This window comes from Pelodiscus sinensis, chromosome 28, assembly GCF_049634645.1.
Source record: "Pelodiscus sinensis isolate JC-2024 chromosome 28, ASM4963464v1, whole genome shotgun sequence".
NCBI lineage: Eukaryota > Metazoa > Chordata > Testudines > Trionychidae > Pelodiscus > Pelodiscus sinensis.
The window spans coordinates 9,406,395-9,431,000 of record NC_134738.1 but is presented as its reverse complement, the minus strand read 5'-3'; the positions used below and the strand labels follow the sequence as shown (position 1 = coordinate 9,431,000).

Here is a 24,606-nt window from a genome sequence, read left to right as displayed (position 1 = left end):
AAGGTAGGTACGTACATTTGACCATTAGAATGAACACTTCATGGCCTCAGAGCCTCTGGCTGTCCTGATCAGTCGTGAAGTGTCATCTAGAAACTGACCAGAACATGCTGAATTTTCAGCATCTGTGCCAAATTACAGTGATGATTTAGCTGTTGGAAGGAGCAATGTTTAACCATAAGGGTACATCTGGACGACAGGCTTTTGTCGACAGAGGCTTTGTCAACAGATACTGTCAACAAAGCCTCTGTTGAAAAAGAACGTCTAGACGACAGCCAGTTCTGTCAGCAAAAGAAGCCGCTTTTTTGACAGAGAGTCTAGATGCTCACTTTTGAAAAAGCAGTGTGGATGCAATAGCGCCTTTTTCCAACATAACTCTGTCGAAAAATGGCGTTATTCCTCGTAGAGTAATGTTTACCACCGTTGACAAAACTGCCACGTTCTGTCAACTTACTGTCAACAGAACTCGGCGGTAGTATAGACGCAGGTATAGCTTTGTCGACAAAAGTCCACTTTTGTCGAGAAAACCCTGTAGTCTAGACACATCCTTAGGAACAGCGTAGGGGCAGACTCTCTGAAAGGAGCTGTCTAAGCCCCCAGCACCACAGAAAGTCGAGTGGGTTAAATAAGATAATAGTCTTTCTATCTAGATACTCCTCCAACCCCCATCTGTGCAGTATTTGAGCATCTTATAACCATTATTGAATATTCCTCTCTAGTATCCCTGTGAGGCAACACAGATATCATTTTCCCCATTTCATAGAAGGCCAACTGAGGCAAAAAGGCTGAAGTTTTCAAAGAAGACTAAGAGAATTAGGCACCCAACTCCCAATCTGGATGTCTAACGTCCTTAGGCTCCTTTGAAAATCTTAGTCAGAGGCAAAGGGAGTTGACCAAGACCACGTCGGGAGTTTGTGGCATGGTCGAAATTGGATCTAATTCTCTCAAGTTCCAAACGCCTTCAGCTAAACTCTCACTTCCTTCGCTGGAGAAAGAGAGATTGGTTCTGCAAAATGCAGACTCTTGTACTGAATAACTAAAATGGTCTTTTCTGGTCCTGGTACCTATTACCTAAACTATTTTTCTTTGCCTTCTCTCAGTAGCTGCCCTTTGCAAAAGTGTCCATAGAATGGCTAGGTCAGATGCAACTGTTTTCCACCCTGCATTCTTTCCCTGCTATGAAAATCCTCTTCCTTCCTTAATGGATATAGTGAAATTTCTGTGAGCAATGCTACCCAATTAGTAAGATCCTCACTGTAAATTTGACCAGCAGTGGTAGCATCATAGTGCATAGAAGCTTCAGGGGGGTAGCCGAGTTAGTCTGTACAGGATAAACTTACAAAACAACAAATAGTCTGGTAGCACTTTAAAGACTAATAAAACATGTAGATGGTATCATGAGCTTTTGTGGGCACAGCCCACTTCTTCAGATAACCGGAGTGTTGGATGTCCAGAACTAAAATAAATAGGGCGGGGGTGGGGGGAGAAACAAGAAGAGGTAGTGGGTATAAAAATATCAAGGGGAAAGCTGAGCTGGAATGTAACAAGAAAAACAAATAGTCTACAAGCACCTATAGACTGGATAGTCAAAAGAGGCAGATAAGAACTATTAGTTGGCAATAGAGATGTTTTGGCTTGACAAAGCCCTTGCTGGGTTGATTTAGTTGGGCTGGACTCGATGACCTCCTGCTTCCAGCTTTATGATTCTAAGAGTACTAACAGCAGATATTATACAGACAAAGAATCATTGGCACCTTCAGTGTTTGGTAGGTTGATAATGTCCCAGCCATTGGTATCTTTATTTAATCTATTAGCATGGATGAACTTGGGAATGAATTGTAGTTCCAGTCCTTCCCTGTGTATTTGGCTTGTGGAATTGGTCTGTAACAAAGCAGCCACTTGAAGATCTGTTAATGAATGCCCTGGTAGATTGAAGTGTTCCCCCGCAGGTTTTTGTATGTTCCCTTTACGGATATCTGATTTGTGTCCATAGATTCTCTCCTGTAGGGACTGTCCAGTTTGTCCAATATATATTGCAGAGGGGCATTGCTGGCATTTGATGGCATAGATTACATTCCTGGATGTGCAGTTAAATGAACCTCTGATCTGGTGGCTTATGTGGCTGGAGCATTCGCCTTTTGACACTGCATAGCCAGCTCGGTGCTTGGTCTCTTCTGTTTCCCCTGAATGCTCCTAACTGTCCTGTACGTGGCTTCTCTGGAACATGCTGATGCCTTCCTGACAGGTCGAGTTGTATCAACATGTGCAGCCACCTTGCCGACTTCAAAAGGTTTTGTTGACTCTGTTTTCCCTCAGAACGCATCCGGAAAAGTGCAGAGACCAAAGAGTCTTCCGTTAGGAGACGGAAAACTGACACTGCTTCAAAGCTCCTCACTCCAGCAGCCAACACCGCTCAGTCCGCCCCCAATCACACCGAAAACCCCAAGAACCCACAGTAAGTCCCATGACAGTGCAGCTTGCGTTCCGGACTGCATCCGTGGCAATAGAATGTACCATGTTTTAGCAGAGAGAGCCCTACAGCTAATGTCGGCTTCACACCAGGGAAGAAAATTGGGCGGGGAAGTTGATTAAAAGAGACGGTGACTTTTTCCATTCACCGTACGGACTTTGTGTGTTACCAAAGGGACTGAAGTAATCTCTGTTAATTGTATGTGACCTATTACATTGAAATTAAACTTCACATAGTTATTTTTAACCTACTGGGCCTGGTTTTTTTCATCCAGGTTTTTCAGTGAATGGCAGGAACTGATACTATTAGTTCAACTTCTCAGTAAAATGCTAGTGCAGTTATTTGGGGGGCATCTGCAAATCAGGCCCATTGTCTTTAGCATGATAGAGCGTGTTTGATTTATAGGACTTGCTGATCTTGTTGCTATAAATCAAGAGTGGCCCCAGTGAAGTCCGAGGGATTAGTGGGAGCCCAATTAAACCAGACATGTTTTTTAACAGGTCTCTGACTTCAGTCTTGGGCAAAACTTGCACTCTGTGCTAGAAATAAGTGAACGGCAAGTTCTAGCTGTCTGTGTCTTCCCGCTCCATCTTGTGGCAATTAGTTTTGCAAGGACACATCAATTGCTGCTGAAAACTCAGGAGGCAAATTAAAAATGTCCTGTCAAAGAGGGATTGTATCTTAGTAGATAATGAAAGTGAGTCACGGGGTTTTTTCAAAAAAAAGTAGCCTTTTTTCGAAAAAACCTCACTTGTGTCTAGACTACAGCCGCGTTCTTTCGAAATTAAATCGAAAGAACGCGGCTTTTCTTTCGACGGCGGTAAACCTCATTTCACGAGGAAGAACGCCTTTTTTCGAAAGTGCTCTTTCGAAAAAAGGCGTTCTTGAATAGCCAACAGGGCTTTTTAGAAAGAGAGCATCCAGACTCACTCGCTGCTTTCTTTCGAAAAAGCAGCTTGCTTTTTCAAAAGTTCCGCTTGCAGTCTAGACGCTCTTTTTCGAAAGAGGCTTTTTTGAAAGTATCTTTCGAAAAAGCCTCTTTCGAAAGAAGCTTGCAGTCTAGACATAGCCCTATGGAGTGCATCCCTTATGTAAGCAAATATGGGATTTGGCTGGCTCAGATGGATAGCTTTAGAGGATGTTGGGGGGGGGGGGAGGAGTTGAAAGTTGTCCCTGTTTTTATTTTACTGCATTTCTTGCTTGGGTGTTCTCTGCCATGTGTTAAAAGGACAGTTTGTGCAAGGGAATATCTTTTGTTGAACCATGTTCTGTGGGTGAGACAGAGCTCTTGAAAGCTTCTCTCGTCAGGTTGGTCCAATAAAAGATATTACAGGTTGGACCTCCCTGGTCTGGCACCCTCGGGGACCTCCCTGGTCCGGAATGAGGGAATTTGCCGGATCAGGGGAGATCCCCTGCCACTGGTTTCCCAGGACGCTGCCTCTCCCTCCTGCTGGATTCACTCCAGCCCTGCTGCTACAGAGCTTGGGGCTTGGCTCTGGCCTGCTTCTACCAGTTGGCTGGTACTCTCCAGGGACAAAGCTTCCATTCGCCGTGGCCCCACTTCTGTCCTGCCTGGTCAGGGCTTCCTGGGTCTGGGCTGTATGGCTCCCCCGCTGTGTCACACCGGGTCAGGGCTCCGTGGCTGCTCTGCTGTGCCACAGCCAGCTGGGGCTCCCCAGTCCCACTTGTGGAGCTCTCCCGCTGCTGGACTCCTGACTGGCTTGCGCTCCAGGGCACCAGGGCTCTCTGGTCCAACAAAATCCGTGATCCTGCTGGACTACGGATGTTGCTGAACCAGAGTCCCGGATTTAGGAGGTTCAACCTTTACCACCTCCTCCTTGTGTCTCTAATATTCTGGGACTGACATGACCAAAACTCCATGTTTTAAAGGGACAGAAGCTCACACTTGGACCTGATTCTCCTCTCTCTCTCTCTCTCTCTTTCTTACACCACTATAAATCAGGAAACAACTTTTAAAAACAACTAGCAGTCCTGTGGCACCTTAGAAACAGAAATATGTATATAGTGTCATGAGCTTTCGTGGGCAAAACCCACTTCCTCAGATGAGATCATAGAATCCTAGAACACTAGAACTTTAAAGGGACCTCGAGAGGTCATCAAGTCTAGTCCTCTCCCCTTCTGGCAGGATCAGGTACCATTTAGATCATCCCTGATACGTGTCTATCTAATGTGCTCTTAAATATCTCCAGTGATGGAGACTTTACAACCTCCCAAGGCAATTTATTCCAGTGTTTAACCACCCTGACAGGAAGTTTTTCCTAATGTCCAATCTAAACCTCCCTTGCTGCAATTTAAGCCCATTGCTTCTTGTCCTATCATCAGAGGCCAAAGAGAACAATTTTTCTCCTTCCTCCTTGTAACGCCCTTTTAGGTACTTGAAAACTTCAATCATATCCCCCTCCTCAGTCTTCTCCTTTCCAAATTAAACAAGCCCAATTGTTTTAGCCTTCCCTCCTAGCTCATGTTTTCGAGATCTTTCATCATTTTATTGCTCTTCTCTGGACCGTCTCCAATTTTTCCACATCTTTCTTGAAATATGGTGCCCAGAACCGGACAGAATACTCCAAGTGAGGCCTAATCAGCACAGAGTAGAGAGGAAGAACGACTTCTCGTGTCTTGCTTACAACACTCCTGTTACTGCATCCCAGAATCATGTTCACTTTTTTTGCAACAGTGTCATGCTGTTTGGTCCCTTTCTGCCGTACTCCTTCCAAGACAGTCGCTTCCCGTTCTGTATGTATGAGACTGATTGTTCCTATCGAAGTGGAGCACTTTTCCTTTGTCCTTACTAAACTTTGTCCTATTTACCTCAGACCATTTCTCATCATTATGACCCTATCCTCCAAAGCAGTTGCAGCCCTTCCCAACTTGGTATTATCTGCAAACTTAATAAACGAACTCTTTCTGCCAATATCTAAATCGTTGATGAAGATATTGAACAGAACCAGTCCCAAAACAGACCCCTGTGGAACCCCACTTGTTATGCCCTTCCAGCATGATTGTGAACCGTTAATAACTACTCTCTGAGGGTATGTCTACACTACCCCCCCCCCCCAGTTCGAACTAGGGGGGGTAATGCAGTCATACGGAGTTGCAAATGAAGCCCGGGATTTGAATTTCCCGGGCTTCATTTGCATAAAGCCGGCCGGCGCCATTTTTAAATGCCGGCTAGGTCGGACCCCGTGCCGCGCGGCTACACGCGGCACGGACTAGCTAGTTCGGATTAGGCTTCCTATGGAACGAGGTGTACAGCTAGTTCGGATTAGGAAGCCTAATCCGAACTAGCTAGTCCGTGGCGCGTGTAGCCGCGCGGCACGGGGTCCGACCTAGCCAGCATTTAAAAATGGCGCCGGCCGGCTTTATGCAAATGAAGCCTGGGAAATTCAAATCCTGGGCTTCATTTGCAACTCCGTATGACTGCATTACCCCCCCCCTAGTTCGAACTAGGGGGGTAGTGTAGACATACCCTGAGAACGGTTATCCAGCCAGTTATGCAGCCATCTTATAGCAGCCTCATCTAGGTGGTATTTCCCTAGTTTATTGATAAGAAGTCATGCGAGACAGTGTCAAATGTCTTACTAAAGTCTAGGTATACCACATCCACCACTTCTCCCTTATCTACAAGGCTTGATATCCTATCAAAGAAAGCTATCAGATTGGTTTGACATACTTTCTTTTTTACAAATCCATGCCGGCTGTTTCCTAACACCTTATTGTCTTCCAGTTGTTTCTAGATGGATTCCTCAGTTACTTGCTCCTTTATCTTCCCTGGCACAGAAGTTAAACTGATTGTTTTCTGGGTTCTTATTTCCCTTTATATGGATAGGTGCTATATTTGCCCTTTTCCAGTCTTCTGGAATCTCTCCTGTCTCCCATGATTTTCCAAAGATGATAGCTAAAGGCTCAGATACCTCCTCTATCAGCTCCTTGAGTATTCTAGGATGCATTTCATCAGGCCCTGGTGACTTGAAGACATCTATCTTTTCCAAGTCATTTTTAACTTGTTCTTTTTTTATTTTAACTTCTAAACCTACCCCATTTCCACTAACATTCTCTATGTTGGCATCCCATCACCATCAAACTTGGTGAAAACCGAAACAAAGAAGTCATTAAGCACCTTTGTCATTTCCAAGTTTCCTGATATTGTTTCTCCCTTCTCACTGAGCAATGGGCCTACCCTATCCTTGGTCTTCCTCTTGCTTTTAATATATTTATAGAATGTCATCTTGTTACCCTTTATGTCTCTAACTAGATGATCTTGAGGAAACCAGTGGCGATACCCTACTGTAAAATTGGCATGAAAAGAGAATTAGATTCTGATGTATTTTAGATGGTACAAGATGGAGTATAGAAGTATCTTGTATCTGTAACTTAGGATAGAATTAATGAGAGAACTTAAACACCATTTTCAGAAATAAACTGCAAGAACTAATGTTGCTGAGCTATAAGAAATCAGAGAACGGAATCAAAAAACTTGGTTGAAGTAAAGAACCAAATTGTAATTAGTAGGGGACAGTTTCTTAGGAAATTCTTCAGAAATTTGGATACTTACTTACCCCACCAGTAGGAGTTAAAATCAAAACTATTGTTGCGGTAAAAGCCTGAGCCGAAGGGAAACCCCTCTGAACATTTCAGGTGGGATAATGAATTCAAGTTTCTGCTCTCCTAGCCATGCCTTGTTCACATGGGTTAAAATTCACATTGCAAATGTAGAAATCTTCTGGATCTTTTGAAGTTAAGGGAATTGCAACTGGGATTTGACTTAGACACATCTGTTAAGGTTTATCTGCTAACATGGTAGGGGACCGGTGAGAAGATTAAAACAAAACAAAACGTAGGAATAATTGTCCTTTAAAAATCACGTGTGGTCATCCCACCCTCATTTCAGTCTCCTTTGCTTTCAATATCTTTTCATTGTTTCTAGGTTTTCCCTCATTGCAGGCTGATGGATTGGCAACTGCTAACTTCCAGAGCACCCCGCCCCCACCTCCGCCCAAGAGCAAACCCTATGAGAATAGCAACTCGCGGAACTCCGTAGAGGTAAGGAAATTGGAGCTGACACTTTTTTGGAAGCCGGATCTTGAGAAAGCAGCACCAGTGGAATTTTCCCAGTTGCTTTGCTACTTGAAACTTGTCTGATCCGTTTACTGGTTTGCTTCCTGAAACCACCAGAGAGCAAGAAATTTTCCATTTAATGGGAAGACAGTCTAGCTGGACCCTTTCTTCCGCTGAAAAGAACAGGCTTTTCCTTCCTTGGCAAAATATGTATTATCAAATGTTCGGTGTTTTCTTGTTATTGAAAACATGATGACCTGGGAATTTAATAACTGAAGTCAGGATATAAATATCACAGTGTTCTCCAGTACGGGGCAGCGGGAGGGAGGGGAGGACAGGAAGAACTGCTAGGTCAAGATTTTCAGAAGTGACTAGTGATTTCTGAGTGCTCAATTTTAAGACACTTTGGAGAAGCCTGATTTTCCAAGGGCAGGTGCTTTTCATTTGCTGAAAACCAGCATTAAAACTATAGGCCAAGGCAGTTTTCTGATCTTCCTAAAGTCACCGTCTGACTGTGGCATCATAATATTGTCAATGTGTCCTGCTGTAATGCCTTTTATTGGAAAGCATCTGAAAGAGCTTTACAAGGTTGGCACATTAATGTCCAAGCTGTGTTTATAAGGATCCTTTCAACCTGCACTGAAATGCAGCCATTGTGACCTTGAACATCCCTTTTACAGGGGGGTAGGCAACTCCGGCTCTCACCCCAGCCATCAGGGAGGGCCAAGCTGTGGCCACACCATCCCGGGACCCTTCTCCTTCCCCCGCTCACCCCCCGATATACCACCCCAGATCCCTTCTCTTCCCCAGGCCACATCAGCTCGGGCCCTTTCTCCCTCCCCGCCCACGCCAGCCCGGGTCCTTTCTCCCTCCCCGCCCACACCAGCCCAAGCCTTTTCTCCCTCCCTGCCCACACCAGCCCAGGTCCTTTCTCCCTCCCCGCCCACACCAACCTGGGCCTCTTTGCCCTCCCCTGGCCATGCCAGCTCACACCCTTTTTCTCCCCCCCACACACCTTCCTCCCCCACTGCAACCTAACCCTAACTCCCCCTCCCGGCCATGGCAGGCCCCACACTCTCCTCCCAGTCAGCAGTAGGCAGAGAGGGGGGCTGCTCTGAGGCCTCACAGGCCCTGCGCTCTCCCCCCACCTGCTGGGAGAGGAGCAGGGGGGGCTGCTCTGAGGCCTCGCAGGCCCCACACTCTCCCCCCGCCTGCCATGGGAGGGCCTCTCTGAGGCCTCACAGGTCCCATGCAGCAGCCAAGCACTGGGGAAAGGAGAGGAGGCAGGCGGGATGCAGAGAGACATGATGATGTCACACTGTCGTCCCGCAGGAAAACCGTTTTTATAGAGAGTGATTTTAAAAATGCTTGGGGGTATTTAGACCATGTCTGTGATCTGAGCTGGGCTGGGCTTCCCATGCTCATGTCCTGACCCCTATGCAGAACACGCAGCTGAGCCAGGCATCTGAAAATTTGGGGCATCGCTGGGTCTTAATGTCCACCCCCCACCTCTTCCTAGCCCTGCTCTGTGGCTTTTCTCCCTCCGGAGAGGCTCTGGTTAGCTTGAAGGTAGCACAGTCTGGCAGACCTTCGAACCTGTGACACAGCCAGTCAAGGGGTAACGGAGCCACGTAAGAGGCATTGGCCAACCCTAGGTATTTCCTGTCCCTTTCTGAATTGACTGTGTTCTCCCACAGCACCTTAGTTTCAAATTTGCTTTAAAAATGTCCTGAGTGTGTTGCGTCAGATTGTAAAATCACGTCTCTAAAAAATCATCCCCTGGACCCACTTGGCCGCCGTCGGGCGCGGGAGCACCGGTTGAACAGTACTGTGCAGGGCCCCATAAATCCTAAGGACAGCCATGCGTTCCGGTAGTAGCCGTAGTGGAGGCACAACTGAGTCAGGCAGAAAACATCCCCACTGGTTGCAGCGAGACAAAGGCTGATGTCCAGTCTTGTGTGTAATAGTATAGTCGATTAACAGATTAACCAATAAGCAAAAGTTTATAGGTTAATGCTATCGGCTATACGCATTTCCTTCCCCCCACCCTTGCCAGTAAATTTTTTGCAGGCTGCCCAGCAGCCTGGCTCAGTTCTGGCTCCCACCAGTCCAGAACCCATCCCTGCTGCAGCTCTGCATTTAAAGTGTAATAGAAGCCAGGTGGACAGGCAGCCTGGCTCAGTTCCAGCTTGCACCGGGTCCAGGAGCTAAGACCCCCCCCCCTTAGGACAGGGGCTGCTGCCACCCCATTCTGCTGCCTCTTTATCAGAGGCAGCAGCACTGGGCAACAGACAGCTGGTCCAGAAGGGGAGCTGGTTTTTAAACTGGCTCCCCTCTTGGACCAGCTCCTGTCTGGCACCCTGCACTGCTGCCTCTGATACAGCGGCTGCTGGCCCCGCCCCTGGGGACTATAGAATAGTTGACTAACCAATAAAAATTCATGAGGTTACTCGACTATTCAATGAACCGATATTTAACATCCCTAGTTCCATCCTCTGGTGCGGAGGAGTTCTGTCTAGAGTGAAATCGGAGAGTTTAATCTTGAAATAAGTAGCAGGGATAGCGTCTACATGTCTGTTGCCTGGGAGAGCAGACCGTCTCACACCTCTCTCTGATTGTGTGTTTTATCGTCCCCAGATTGCCCCGCCACTGCCCAGCAGGCGTGAAGTCAAACCTCCCCCTCCGCCTCCGAAAGCGAGAAAATCCAGCGTGATCTCTTCGGAGCAGGGATCGCAATAAGGGTCTCACACCTGGAGCAAAATGGGCTGCTGGATCTTTCCAGCCCTAGAGACTGATTTCATCCCCCATTCCTTTCCCTGGGAATTTCTCCAGATCGTTCCAGAATAAGCCACGTGAACGGTCTACCCTTCGCATTCCCAAATCTCTGATTTTCCTGGCACGCATTAAGACACTAAGCCCTACGGGGACCCTTGTGAGTTTTAAAATGGAGGCAGCGTTACCGGAAATCTGAAACTCCCCCACCCCAAAAGGCCTAGTCTGTGGCGTAGTGGTTCCTCCCGTGAACCTGCGGCAGTGCAAACCCCTTGTGCAGAGGGGCAGCGCTGGTGTAAACAGGTAAGCCGCAGCGATGCACAACGCTGAAACTACCCCGGCGTGTTGGCCTTGCAGGGTAATACCTACGCAGCTGCACCCGTGGGGGAGGGGAGGCAAAGGAGAGCTCTGACTGGCATGGAATGGAAGAGACGACAGCTGGTCCCATCTGGGAAGTGCGGCCCCTAGAGACGCTAGGTGCCGCCATGTGATGCTGCGCCTCATTGAAGTGGCCTTAGGAGGTTCTGATTGTGTCCTGAGATCGGCTGGGAGCAAAAATGAACGTCACTGGCTGAGCCCTATTGTATCTGCTGGGTGCCCCTTTGTGGTGAAGGTGAGGGCAGGTTGCCCCCACGTGGGCCAGCAACGGGGGTTGCTCACTCCCAGGGGAGAGCTTGTGTTGACCCAAGCCCACCGCACCCCTCGCTGCTGGTTCCTGTTGGAACACGGCCACGCGGTTGGCGCTGCACTTTGTCCCAGCCAGCGTGCCCACGGGCCACCATGCACTGCATCTTGTTTGAGGAACGGTGGTAACGTCCTCTCTTCCACGGGACTCGCTGCTTTAGCATCGCCAGGCTGCTGCTACTATGGGCAGCTCAGCAAGAGGGGCAGACGTTACGTCTGTAGTGTGTGAGACGACCCTGACATGGCCGCAGCTAGCCCAGGTCAGCCGAGCCAGGTTCATAGGGCTTGGGCAATGGGGCTATAAGATTGCAGCGCCGACATTCAGGGTGGGGCTGGAGCCTACAGTGGGGGAAGGTCCCAAGGCAAAATGTCAACACTGCTATTGATTGCCCCCCAGCTCAAGCCCAAGCTAAGTGGCTTTAACAAGCGTGAAAATCGGGGCCCTTTTTTCAGGGGAAGGGATTCTTGTCTATACAAGACCAGGCCCCGACTATCAGATTGCGTCTGGTCACCTTAGTTGACCTGGGCTCTCTGAGGCTTGGTGCTGTGGATTTTTATCACAATACAGATCTGACTCTCATAAACCAAGCGGCATAGCCATTAGCCTGTCAAATCCCAATGATCTGTCTTGGCCAACAGCACACGCTCTGTTATCACAACTCTTGTGCCTTTTGTCCCTGAGCTTCCATTGTATTCGACACACAAAACGCTTGCCCTAACTCAGGGGTTCTCAAACTTTGTGATACCGCGACCCCCCTCTAAGTTGCTCGCGACCCCCTGAGGGGTCGGGACCCACAGATTGAAAAACACGGCCTTACCTTGTACCAATCACTAAACTCAAAGGAGTCAGACCTAGTCCTGAGAGGGCCATGAAAGACTGGGCAGTTAACCCCGAAGTTTCTGATTTCTTGGATGACTCTAGTTCCTTGTGAGTGGCATGTGCTGAATGTGACAATTTTGCTGCTGTTCATCTTTCGTAAAAAATCTCCGGAGGTATCCAGAACAGAGAGGCAGTCAGCCTGTGAAGTCCAGGCCTGGATCCAAACTTGTTGAAAGATCAGAGGGGTCTTTGAGTCTGGGGATTTAGCTCAACCCATCAGAGAAAGGAGCCAGCTGAGGTGTTCAGACTGGGTACATATCTAAAGTGTTGTTTCGGGGTGCCTGGATCCTGAGTTTCGGTTTGGGCCCATTTCTAATCAGGAAAGGGTTATCTGAGATGTCAGACCAGATCTGAAGCTGGGGTAAATCAGGGTCGCCTTGTTTACTTCACTTGAGCTAAGCTATCTTGCACCAGATGAGGCCCATAGCCCGATTCTGATCTTAGTTACACCAGGGTAACGCGACTGACTTCAGTGGAGACATTCCTGATTTAAAGAAAAGGAAAGCAAGCTTGAGTCCCATGACTTTGCAGCAGGAAAAGTGCAAGCAAAACTGTGGGATATGGGGGTTTCTATCCTTGGTTCTTCTGAGAAATAATTATGCTCATTAACCCTAACTGCCATCATGATCCACAGAGAGCGGCAGTCAATGGGCATCTTTCCAGAGAATATAGTAGGCTTGGCTCAAGCCCTGAGTCATCTCGCTTGTCCAGCTTTATAGGCTGTGACCGTAATTCTTGTTATCTTGTTTCATGAATCAGTCCCTCCAGCTCCCGCTCATTTTCATCACTCTGAAGTCTGTCCATAATTTTTTGATCACGTGGTCCTCTGGATAGCTGAGGTCAATTTTTAAAAATGAGTGTTTGCTCTTTTTCGTAAATGAAAGAACTAGGGGGACCATATTCATAGAATCCTAGGGCTGGAAGAGACCCTAGGAGGTCATCGAGTCCAGCCCCCTGCCCAAGGCAGGACCAATCCCAACTAAACCATCCCAGCCAGGGCTTTGTCAAGCCGAGACTTAAAAATTTCTAGGGATGGAGATTCCACCATCTCCCTAGGTAACCAATTCCAGTGCTTCACCACCCTTCTAATGAAATAGTTTTTCCTAATATCCAACCTAGACCTCTCCCTCTGTAACTTGAGACCATTGTTCCTTGTTCTGCCATCTGTCACTACTGAGAACAGCCTCTCTCCATCCTCTTTGGAACCTCCCCTCAGGGAGTTGAAGGCTGCTATCAAATCCCCCCTCCCTCTTCTCTTCTGCAGACTAAATAAGCCCAAATCCCTCAGCCTCTCCTCATAGGTCAAGTGCTCCAGCCCCCTCATCATTTTGGTTGCCTCCCGCTGGACCCTCTCCAGTGCATCCACATCCTTTCTATAGGGGCGGGCCCAGAATATTCCCCATTCCCTTTATCAGTTTAGGTTTGGACATGAGGCTCATCATCAAAATAGCTTACGGGATGTCTACACTGTAATAAAAAGCCCGTGGCACCCAGATTCAACTTGACCACATAAGGCTAAAAACAGCAGTGCAGATGTTTGGCCTTGGACTGGAACCTGAACTCTGAAGTCCTCTCCCTCTCGGGGCCCAGCCATCTACACTGCAATTGTATAGCCCCACAGCCCAAACTCTGCAAGCCCAAGTCCACTGATACAGGCATGCCCTGGGTCTGTATTGCAGTGTGAACGTAACCTGTGTGACTGGATCAAAACCCATTTGGATTGCAGAATCCTTAAGCCTAGTGATGATTTTAGTTCAGCCCTGTCATAGCAATGGAGCCACCTGCAACGTTTGGAAACCGATCTGAACAGCCACCAGATTTGCAAGGAGAGCAGAGATTTGGTTCAGGGCCAGTGTTCCCTGTGAACTGTGTGCTTGTGAAGCCGCTCAGGAGAAATTCAAATGCCACCCAGCTGATTGGCAGAGTGCTGCACAGGTAGGTTTTTTGTTTCTTCTGGGGGTGCACGTTCACACGTGCTTCGGTGCACAAAAAAATTATTCTGCACATGGATTGAAAAGATTAGAGGGAACCCTGTTCAGGACCAGCTCTGATTAGAAGGCCAGGTCCTTGGGTCATTTAAATCGTGTAGATCCACTGAAAACATGGCTGAAGAGGTAGCCTGCAATGTTCCGAATGTTCATCATATTTTTAATTAAAGCTCATTCCAACATATTTTGTATTGCAGTGGCAGGAGAAATTAGTTTCATTACCTCATTGAAAACCCCAAAGGCCTTTAAGCCTAAGTAAAGTCCTGTCCATTAGTATTGTTGTATTTTTTATTCCAACTGGAACAAACCTGTCTTTTGTATTATGGTTCTTTGGCGTCTGACTCTGGCTAAAAACTGAAACCTACAGAAGCTGCATTTTGCATGGCTCCACAAACAGATTGCATCCCTTAAAGGGTCAGATCAGATTCACATCACCAAAGAAGCTGGAGACATTTTGGAAGTCACACTGCAGTCACATCGCATATGCCTGCTGCTGGGTTTGCTAGAGTGCACCCGCTACTGTCCTTTGGACAGCTGCCTTCTCCAGGGAAGGCTCTGAAAACCTTTCTGAACATCTTGACTGTATTCCACCCCCTCCCCGGGGCTTCCTAGACATCGTCAGTTCCACGTTACATTTTTGGACATAGACTTGAGTTGACTTGACAACCTCGAGGTTTTCTTATTTTGGACTCACCCTTTCCCTGCCGTGCCGGACCCACACAATCCTGAAGTCCTCACTCAAAACTCTTACTGACTTCAGTGGAATTTTTTTCCGACAAAGGACCGCAGGGTCTGGTAATAAGTGAAGTGTGTGTGTATGTGTGTGTGTGTGCGCGCGCGCGCGTGTGTGCGCGCGCATATTTCACCTGGTCTTAATTCGGTCACTTTTCCAGTCCTGTACTGATCAGTCAGTATCTGCTGCATGCTGTTTCCTTGCACTACAGAAGCTGTTCCAGGCACAAAATGGATAGAGTGGTACTTTTCCTCTCACTCGAGATATCCAGAGGAAAGCATGAATCTTTGCAAGAACTATAGCTAGTGGCTTTTCCCTCAGTGAGTAAGGGAGCACTGCAGGGACAGGCCAGCCCTGCCTGACTCCTTGCTAGTTCTGTTTCTCTGTGATTTGATTGACTCCATTAGCCTTTACTTGCTGGTATATTTTGTGTGCTTACCAACTGTACATCAAAGAAGAACTGGACCTGATCAGAAAGTCCAGATTTGAACAACCTTGAAATTTGGAAAGAACTTTGCCGCCTTAATTCTAACAAACCAAACTCAAAACCTCAGTCCAGAGACCCCTGAACTTTGGATCCAAATCTGCCATTTGCAGCTTGGGCCCATCTCTTGCAGCATCCTGACATTTCCCCCTTCCACCTGTTTTTAAATGCCTGTTAATTTCCCATTTTTTCAGGCTTGTTACAGAGAGGATTGATGGACAAGGTACCTGGTCTGTAAGGGGGACAAATTTTTTCTGCCATCCAGCTGCCAGTCACCAGTTACTTTCCATCTTCTTGTGGCGCATTTAGCAAGCTGGGAAGGTGAATGTAGTTTCTGACCGCTCCCCTAGCTGTTGACTCTGAACCAAGAAGCCTTAAGCTTTTTTTTTTTTTTTTTTTACACTGTGACTGATACAAGCCAGTTTGATTCTTGTCTTCCATTAGGGGTTGAGCTCTTTAAACAGGTTGCTTCCTGGCACCAACTTGCCTGACAAGTTCCTTACAGTTTGCCTTGATATGCCAGCTGCACAATTCAAATGTCTCTTCTTGCTGGCTTGTTGTCTGGCAAGTCTGAACTTCGTATAGCTGAAACCTTATTTCTGCAGGAGTGGGACAGGGCTGTGGTTTTGAGAGGGACCATGTATTTCATCCATCTTTAAACACTCACTTTTGGGGCAGGGGCTCAAAGTTGGGGAGTTTTTATTTGCTATGGCTCCAGTCTGTGTCTCACTTGAGTTAGCCTTTCTTTATCATTGTGTATGGAAACCGTGCTCATGAGCAGAGAGTCTCAGAGGGGTTGGCCGGGTTAGTCTGTATCTGTCAAAGCAACGAGGAGTTCTGTGGCACCTTAGAGCTCCTCATTCTTCATGAGTGGAGGTTTGTTTCCTTAAAGCCACGTTGTTGATTGGAGTGCAGTGCTTAAGGGGTTAATCCTCAGCTAGTATAAATCAGATTGCCTCTGAAAGGGCACATTTTCAAGCATCAAAGTGATTTAGGAGCCTAGTTTCCATTTTCAAAAGAGAAATAGGCTCTTAAGTGCCAGATTTTTAAAGGCATTTGGGTATTTAAATCAATACTAGGCTAGGCACCCTGGCACCTCTTAAAATCCCACACGATACTGATCTGCATCATTAGGATTCTAAATAGCTGGCCCTCAAAAAACTAGGTTTCATTGAAAGTAAATGGGAGTTAGGCACCGAAATCCATTTTGAAAATGGGAGTTAGGATTTTCAGTTCTTTGAACGCTATTGACATTTTTGTCCAGTATCTTCAAATGATGACAAAAGCCAAGCCCCGTGGCATATGATCAGTCCATGACAGAAATGAAAGCTGCTTATTATAAAGAAAAAAAATCAAACCTGGGAACCCAAATGGCTTTGCTCTTCAAAACCAGCGTTATACTTCAAGTCCCAGCCTTATAAAACATGATAGTGTTTTCCTAAAATCTGCTCTGGGTCAAACAAGAATAATTGTGGGGAAGTTCAATGGTCTGCATTATTCAGGAGATCGGATGAGAGGATCACAGTGGTCCCTTCCGGCCTTGGAATCTGTTTGTCTATTCACTTTCTTTCCACTGAGAAATTTGGCCAACACTTGCCTTTTGGGGGCTCTTAATGACAATTTGTATTACTAAGATAACATTTTATTTAAAATATGAGAGGGTCTTATCCGAGCCTGGTGGACAAATGGGCAGCTTTGCCTTTTGCTTCTAGGATTGGGAAAGAAGGGTGTCTCGTGTGAAAACTGTTCTGGGAGGGGCAGTGGTAGAAGAGGCAGCCAGCCCTATCCAGGAGCTGTTGAAAATTTGCATCTAATAAACTTTCCTGCTTGTGTCAACCCCAACCGAACAGTGCTAGTGGTAGTGATAATGTACGATTCATTACCCCAGATTTACTCTCCTTATTTATTTTTATAATTGTAAATGGAAATATTAAAATACTGATATGTCTGTAATTTAACTGTTGGGTTTTTTCGGTTGTGAAAACATTCCTGAAGCCTGCTGGTTCCCTTTTTCAATCCCAGCTGTTTGTTAAAAGCTGCTCAATCATATCTTCTCTGTTTTCATTTCCAGCAACTGCTCTAGACCAGACTGTGTAATTGCCTGGCAAGAACCTCCTTCTAAGATTCCAAGGGAATCTGAAAACACCAGACTAATATGGCTGAATTAATCTCATGACCTTGCAAGGGAGTGATGTTCAGAAGCATACACCCAGTGTTGGTCCAACTCAGGCCAGGACTACAGTACACTTGAATGTAGCTGTGATACTCAGGGCATGAAAAACCCTCACCCCGAGCAACGGAGTTATAGTAACTACTTCTGCCGAAGTAGCTACCGTCTCTCAGAGAGATGGAGTAATTAAATTGAGGGGTGAGCACTCTTTTGTTGACTTAGGCTATGTCTATGCTTGCACCTGATCGATAAAAGTTTTGTTATTCATGGGTGCTTATCACCCTCCCTATGCATGAACATTATGAACAATAAAATTGTGCCACAGCAAGTGAAATTGTGCCAGTGTCGCAGCTACATTCAAGTGTAACTGATGCTTTGTTGGCAGGAGCGCTCTACTGCCAGTAAAGCAAAACCCCCTCCTAGGAGGGGAAGTATTTTGTCAGCAAATGTGCCAATCCAAAGCATTCACACAGTAGGGATGTTAAATTTCAATTACTCACCTAATCAAGTAGTCGATTGAGTATCCATCGACTACTCCATAAGAGGCGGGAGGTGCTTGCTATGCCACCTCTGCCTTTTACATGTAGTAAGAGTTCCCTGTTTTCATTTCCAGCAACTGCTCTAGACCAGACTGTGTAATTGCCCGACAAGAACCTCCCTCTAAGAGTCCCTGCTCGTGCCATTTACCCTGCTGCGCCTCTCTCTCCCATGCCTGCCCCATGGAGATGGTGCTGGGGGAAACCGGCTTTTAAGCCAGCTCCCCGCCCACCCCAGCACCATTCTCCCTTCCCCTTCTTCCCCCCCACTTCCCCAAGCTGCCTCTGATACAGAGGCAGCAAGGTGGGGGAGGAGCAACTAGTTGAGTAATGACTCAACAACCTGATAAGCCTAGGCTTACCAGGTAGTCAACTAGTCGCTTACTTCCCTATCATGCACACTGACTTTAGCAACAGGGCTGTGCCAACCTTGTTGGTAGAAGCTGCATAGTGTAGACCCCTGGCCTAGAACACCTTTAAAGCGCTTCAGAGGTTAATCTGCACTGTTTGTAGTGTAAACTTGCACTCAGCTTCTATTAAATCCCACTAGTTTCTACTGTCTATGTAAACTCTCATACTATGGCCTAGGTTACACTGCACTACACAATTTAAGCTATGCAAACAGCATAACTGAAGTCGCTGTACTTCTTGTGGTGGTGTAAGGTCAACAAGGCCTGCTCTGCTGTCGACTCCAGCTGCTCTCTATCATTCTGGTGGAGTACCAGAGTCGAAGAGCGATCCCTTGGCGATCAATTTGTCATGTCTGAGCAGACAGGATACGTTGACTGCCAGTGTATCAATTGCTGCAGTGCCGATGCACCATGTAGCAAAGACAAACCTTAAAGAACATAATATCCTAATGAGAATAGAGTTGGGCCAGCGTGCTTCTGAAAATCTCACCCTACAACATAATGCCACACAATGTCAACATATACAGCCAATATTGGCCTGATCTAGCTCCCTGTATGTGTTAATTGATGACATTGGTATTATGACCCTTTAATACCATGAGATGGGGGATATGTTACCTCTTCAATCCTGGGGAAAACTTATTTGTACATTATAACAGCCTCCTTACTAACCTGACCATTTTGATTCTATGGGAGGTTACGTTTTTTTAAACTACTGTGGACTGCAAGTAGCTTCATATCCCTCTGCAGCTAAATCACCAATACATACAGCTTTTAAACTGGTTCTGAAGAAAGCATCAGAGCCAAGCTTTGGAAAAGGGATTCTGCACCTCTTGACTAAATTTGCATAATATTTACTGATACTGTAAAGCAAGGTGTACAAATGTATGTGTTTAGAAAACACTATATTCACTGTTGTAAAGTTTGTAAATTATTTTTTAAATAAATGTAGTTTGAATAAACCAGCAGAAAATACCCTAAATGTCATCCATGTGTGGACTGCTGAAATTATGATGTAACAGTAGATCAGCTTACGCATTCAGAGGCCCCAGCCAAGATGAGGGACTCGTTTAACTAGACCCCTCTGGGTGCGTCTAGACTGGCAAGATTTTGCGCAAAAGCAGCCGCTTGCCAGCTGTCTACACTGACCACTTGAATTTGCACAAGACCACTGACTTTAACGTACAAAATCAGTGCTTCTTGTGCAAATACTTTGACTCTCCCACTCAGGGATAAGCCCTCTTGCGCAAGAATACTTGCACAAGAGGGCCAGTGTAGACAGGCACCTTCATTTTTTGCGCAAGAAAGCCGGATGGCTAAAATGGCCATCGGAGCTTTCTTGCGCAAAAGCGCGTCTAGACTGGGCATGGATGCTTTTGCGCAAAAGCACTTTTTGAGCAAAAGCATCCGTGCCAATCTAGACGCTCTTTTGCGGAAATACTTTTAACAGAAAACCTTTTCCGTTAAAAGAATTTCCGCAAAATCATGCCAGTCTAGACGCTGCCTGTGCTTGTATATGTGAAAAATCATACATCAGGTCAGTGGCAGAGTGGTAAACAGAATCCCATTCTGTTGTCACCCCAGGGACCACTTATTTTACCCAAGAACTAATATTCTACCCAAAAAGATTTTTCAGCCTCTCAATAAATTTTTTATTAGAATATTTATGCACAGGACATAGTGATCTAAACAGGGATCAGACCTTAGTGCTAAATCATTGCTTTGAAACAGTACAGCAATGGGTCCTGTGTTTCATTTGCCTTCATGAATTCAAATCTTCTTTCGCCCTGCTTCTCCTTCAATCAGACTTGCCTGTAACACAATGTATGATTGGGTTTTAAAAAAAACAAACAGAAAAATGAGTATGTTTGGAATTTTAAGGCCAGGTGAAATACTATTCTGCATGCATTCTCTTAGGAAGAGGGCTTGGGCTGCAGAAATTTGAATGAAGTTGATCTCTTTGCCACCTGCCCGGGTAGCAGATATTCCAGTACACCACCACTTAACATTGATAACCATTCCTTCCCAATCCCACATCAAGTAGTTAGCCTATCGCTGAAAAGCAGCCATTCCTTGATTGCAACATAGCAACTGTTGAACAATGAATAGCAACTATGATTTAGGACACGGAATGAAGAAATGTAGTGACTGGAAATATCAATATTTTAAGTGTCCCTATACAAATTGAGCCTTTGCCTAGAATACCAGAGCTAAACACTTACTCTCTGCTCTGGCATATCTCAGTATGGTCACACCTGCAGTACACCACTTCCCGCAGTACCCAGTCTGCATTTTGAGTACTGATTGATCTTGCCACGTCTATTGTTCTTGTAGCCTAGGATGCTAGTGATATAGTCTATCCCCCAATCTGCAAGAGGTAAGTGCTTTGTATGGCTCCTACCACCGTGGTATGCAGTAGGTGCCTATCTGCTGCCATTGGGCCAAATGGAGTTTAGGCCCCAAAATGGCTTGAAGTCTGTAGCATGGAGTTGAATCCTATTCTGAATCTCTCACTAACCCCTGGCCAAGCCTTCCATCTTATTGAGAACCCCTGACACACATTACACAAGACAGGCACACAGCATGCAACACCCAAGGCAAATATGGGACCTAGAGGATAAATTCTAGTATCAGCACCTCTATATGTATTCCCTCTGGGAAACCATTGGGCTGTGTCTAAACGGGCTGGTTTTTCCAGAAAATCAGCGGCTTTTCCGGAAAAACTTGCCAGCTGTCTACACTGGCCGCTTGAATTTCCGCAAAAGCACTGACTTCCTACTGTAAGAAATCAGTGCTTTTTGCGGAAGTACTACGCTGCTCCTGTTCAGGCAAAAGTCCCTTTTGCGCAAAACTTTTGCGCAAAAGGGCCAGTGTAGACAGCTGAGATTTGTTTTGCGCAAAAATGCCCCGATTGCGAAAATGGCGATTGGGGCTTTTTTGTGCAAAAGTGCGTCTAGATTGGCTGCGGACGCTTTTCTGCAAAAAGTGCTTTTGTGGAAAAGTGTCCATGCAAATCTAGACGCTCTTTTCCGAAAATGCTTTTAACGGAAAACTTTTCCGTTAAAAGCATTTCCGGAAAATCATGCCAGTCTAGACGTAGACTTGAGGTTTGCCTCCCTGGACACATCCCTTCCCATTCATTTCTGTCTCTCTCTCGTTGTTGGTTGTGTAACATCTCTGTGACAACTAGAAAAATGGTTACATGGAAGAGGGAAAGGACAATGAATTTTCAGCATCGTTCTGCAGCTGGAAACGAGGGGGATCTGTGCAGGCTGCAGCAAGTGTCCCAGAGTGTATGACACATCAGTGGGTCTCAACTCATGCTGGGGCCTCAAATGAGTCTCAGGGGCTCCACCAAGCAGGCTCGGTGTCAGATGCACTGTGGCCCAGGGCTGAAACCCAGAGTCTGAGGCCTGCTACCAGGGGCTAAAGCCAAAGACTCTGTGATGTGGAATCCCAGGCACCTGCACTGCTTGCTAGCGCCTAGCACTGGAGCTGGCTTTTATAAGCAGAAAACCAGCTGAAATGTGGACTTTTGGCAGGGCCTCAAAGACAAAGGTAGAGAACCCCTGAGATCTACTATAGGAGAAGCGGACACATAAGAGTTAATACCCAAGGCATAAATTCTTAAGCCTCTGCATTAAACTCCTTTCATCATGCCATATGTAAGATTGCAAATATATTTAAGTAATTTTAGATCAGCAAACCTGAAAATCCAATTAGCGAGCCTTCAGCTGTGAGAGAGGAAGAAAACAACAGCTTCCTAAATGGGTAAGAAGCATTCATATGATTCACTGCCTCCTCTTTCCATTTCCCCAATAAAGGTTTCCACGGGCACAGGATCCTGGTGCAGATACTTTTAAAGCATTATTCTTCATTATGGCTACATCTAGACTGGCATGATTTTCCGCAAATGCTTTTAACAGAAAAGTTTTCCGTTAAAAGCATTTTCGGAAAAGAGCGTCTAGATTGGTAGGACGCTTTTCCGCAAAAGCACTTTTTGCAGAAAAGCATCCGTGGCCAATCTAGACGTGCTTTTCCGCAAAAAAGCCCCGATCTCTGTTGTCTACACTGGCCCTTTTGCGCAAAAGTTTTTCGGAAAAAGACTTTTACCCAAATGGGAGCAGCATAGTATTTCCGCAAAAACACTGACAATCTTACATGAGATTGTCAGTGCTTTTGCGGAAATTCAAGCGGCCAGTGCAGACAGCTGGCAAGTTTTTCCGGAAAAGCAGGCGCTTTTCCGGAAAAAGTGGCCAGTCTAGACACAGCCATTATGTGTCTGGGAGTAGAGCCTTCTAAGCCCAGGAACTTTTTTTGCTAGGTGCTCTACAAAATCTCTGCCCCAAAGAGTTTAAAATTAAGTACCTGCAGCTCCCCTCTGAAGTCAAAGCACACTTGTGTACACATTTGCAGTGTCAGAATTTGGCCCATACGTTCTGCGAACCTCCAAGTGCCGCAACTTTCCAGGTAGCCTAGGTTTGCTTTTGTTCAGTCAGGTACATCTACACAGCACGCTTATTTTGAAATAGCACGTCTACACTACAGGGAAGCCTCAAAATTAGTCCGAGGCAGGCTCCCTTAATGTGGACACGCTACCTCGATTTAAAGCCCCAGCAGGCACTGGGAAGTCATTACTTTCAATGGCCCTGGGAAGCAGCTATTGTGAAATAGCAGCCATGGAGTGTCCACACTACCGCTATTCCAAAATAGCTATTTCAAAAGAGGCGTTATTCCTCGCGGAATGAGGTTTACAGATTTTGAAATAATGGAATGGCTGTGTAGACACTCGCATTGTTATTGCGGAATAACGCTGCTGTGTAGACGTACCCTCAGTTGCTTGAGGGTAATAGTTAATAGTGTGTAAACGTGGAAGCTGAGATTTTCAAACAGGGCTAGTGGTTTTGATTAGCGCCCTGCAAATCTGCAGATGTCCGATTCCTTAACTCTGTCAGTTGATCTGGGGCTTAACGAGCTGCAAATGCTGCACAGAATTGGGATGAAAGTAACATTTAGCAGACATTGATTTTGAAAGCCCCATTTGGTGCAGTGGCCTCGCTAAGTACAGACACCCCCCCACCCCCACAAAAAAAGTGGTCCTTTGAGTTTCCATAGCAACAAAACTTTTACTTACCAGAGCTCCCTTCAGACCACCGAGCATGGAGCGCTGCTGTGGGCCGGTGCATTCAAAATGCTGTAGTTCCCCCATTTTCTCCATTTCACTAGCGATCTGAATTGGAAAAGAATACAAATGTCATGGAAAGAGACTCTTCCGCTAGCTTAGAGGATCACACTCCTATGCTAGCATGGGCATGCTTTTCTACTCCCTCAGTCTCCCTCCTACTGCAGAGAACCAGTGTGATGCGGCTTATCTGATGAATCCGACTCAGGGATGGAGTTGGTGGACAGAGGTTTTTAGCTCTGGTTACTGGTTTGAATCCAGGTGAGTGGCCACCACTTACCAGAGAGTTCCTTGAGCTACCCGAGCTGGAGTTGAGAGTGTGTTGCCATAACAAGAGAGCTGACTGGAACCTTAGCTGACAATATAGCAGAGAGGTTATGGACTGGCTGAAACTAGACATTCAATTTCCCTCTCATTCCTAGAGGTTTTCTCTGAGTCAAACATGAGCTCCTCAGATTTTAAACTAAAACACGCCTTGGAGCTCACGGGAAATGGCCGCAGCCCAGACAGTATCTCCTCTTCCGTTAGCGATGAGTCTCCGCCAAGATGACCTCTTTCACTAAAACAAAATTAGCCTTTCCAAAACAATTTTTTAAATGCATGAATGACCCACATCAAGGGATGTCTGCACTGCAATTAACTACCCACAGCTGGCCTGTGTGAGCTGGCTTCGGCTGCAGTGCTGCAAAACTGCAATGTGCTCAGCTAGGCTTGGGTAGCTACCATTTCATAGACCCATGGTCTAAGCCGGCTGATGGGAATCCATGGGGGATTACTTGCGATGTAGCCTTTAGATTCTAAGGCTGCTATTCTGCTTGCAACCCCCACAGGACTAGAGAGGGTTTGCGGAGTAATGCACAATGAATAAAGTATTTTAGAATCAATAACCTACCTCTTGGAATGATTCTACCAGGTTTTCAGCATCCCTCTTTCCTCCGGGCTGAAGGCCGTAAGACCAGTGTTGAGCCAAGCAAATCTCCACAGACAGGACAAACAAGAGAAGACTTACAAAGAACTTTTGGGTCTTCTCCATTCTACTGGAAAGCAAAATGCAAAAAAGTACAAGGAGTGAACCAGGATGGTGAGTACTCTATAAAAAACCAATGGTGCCTCTACTTACGAGAATTCATTGGTCTCATATTCCGCCCTCCTCCTAAGATTATTCAATAATCAGTTTATCATATTGTGGGCCGGGGGCCTCAATTCTGTTACTACAAAAATCAC

General features: G+C 46.3%; 2 protein-coding genes across 4 annotated transcripts in view; one reads left to right on the top strand and one right to left on the bottom strand.

Annotated features, from left to right (window-relative positions):
* Positions 1–19,187, top strand: part of DOCK5 (dedicator of cytokinesis 5) — a 183,901-nt gene extending 164,714 nt beyond the window's left edge. For all 3 annotated transcript variants that reach the window (XM_075910678.1, XM_075910679.1, XM_006114193.4), the window contains 3 exons: positions 2,314–2,452; positions 7,413–7,528; positions 10,181–19,187. In XM_075910678.1, coding sequence (XP_075766793.1) covers positions 2,314–2,452; positions 7,413–7,528; positions 10,181–10,282 — 357 coding nt within the window. In that variant the 3' untranslated portion in view covers positions 10,283–19,187. The remainder of the gene's footprint in view (positions 1–2,313; positions 2,453–7,412; positions 7,529–10,180) is intronic.
* Positions 19,188–19,779: 592 nt separating this feature from the next.
* On the bottom strand, positions 19,780–24,424 carry GNRH1 (gonadotropin releasing hormone 1). Its single transcript, XM_014569063.3, has 3 exons — positions 24,275–24,424; positions 23,335–23,430; positions 19,780–20,012 (listed from the first exon to the last, which is right to left on the bottom strand). The coding sequence occupies exons 1-3, from the start codon at positions 24,413–24,415 to the stop codon at positions 19,971–19,973; spliced, it is 279 nt and encodes a 92-aa protein (XP_014424549.1). The 5' UTR covers positions 24,416–24,424; the 3' UTR covers positions 19,780–19,970.
* Between the last annotated feature and the right edge of the window lie 182 nt (positions 24,425–24,606).

What these genes read in the sequence shown, in the direction of transcription:
- GNRH1 (XM_014569063.3), bottom strand. Translation starts at nt 24,415, where the DNA reads ATGGAGAAGACCCAAAAGTTCTTTGTAAGTCTTCTCTTGTTTGTCCTG. An exon ending in TGGTAGAATCATTCCAAGAG is followed by an intron (nt 23,431 to 24,274) that starts GTAGGTTATTGA and finishes TTTCCAATTCAG; the next exon opens with ATCGCTAGTGAAATGGAGAA. An exon ending in GTGGTCTGAAGGGAGCTCTG is followed by an intron (nt 20,013 to 23,334) that starts GTAAGTAAAAGT and finishes ATTGTGTTACAG; the next exon opens with GCAAGTCTGATTGAAGGAGA.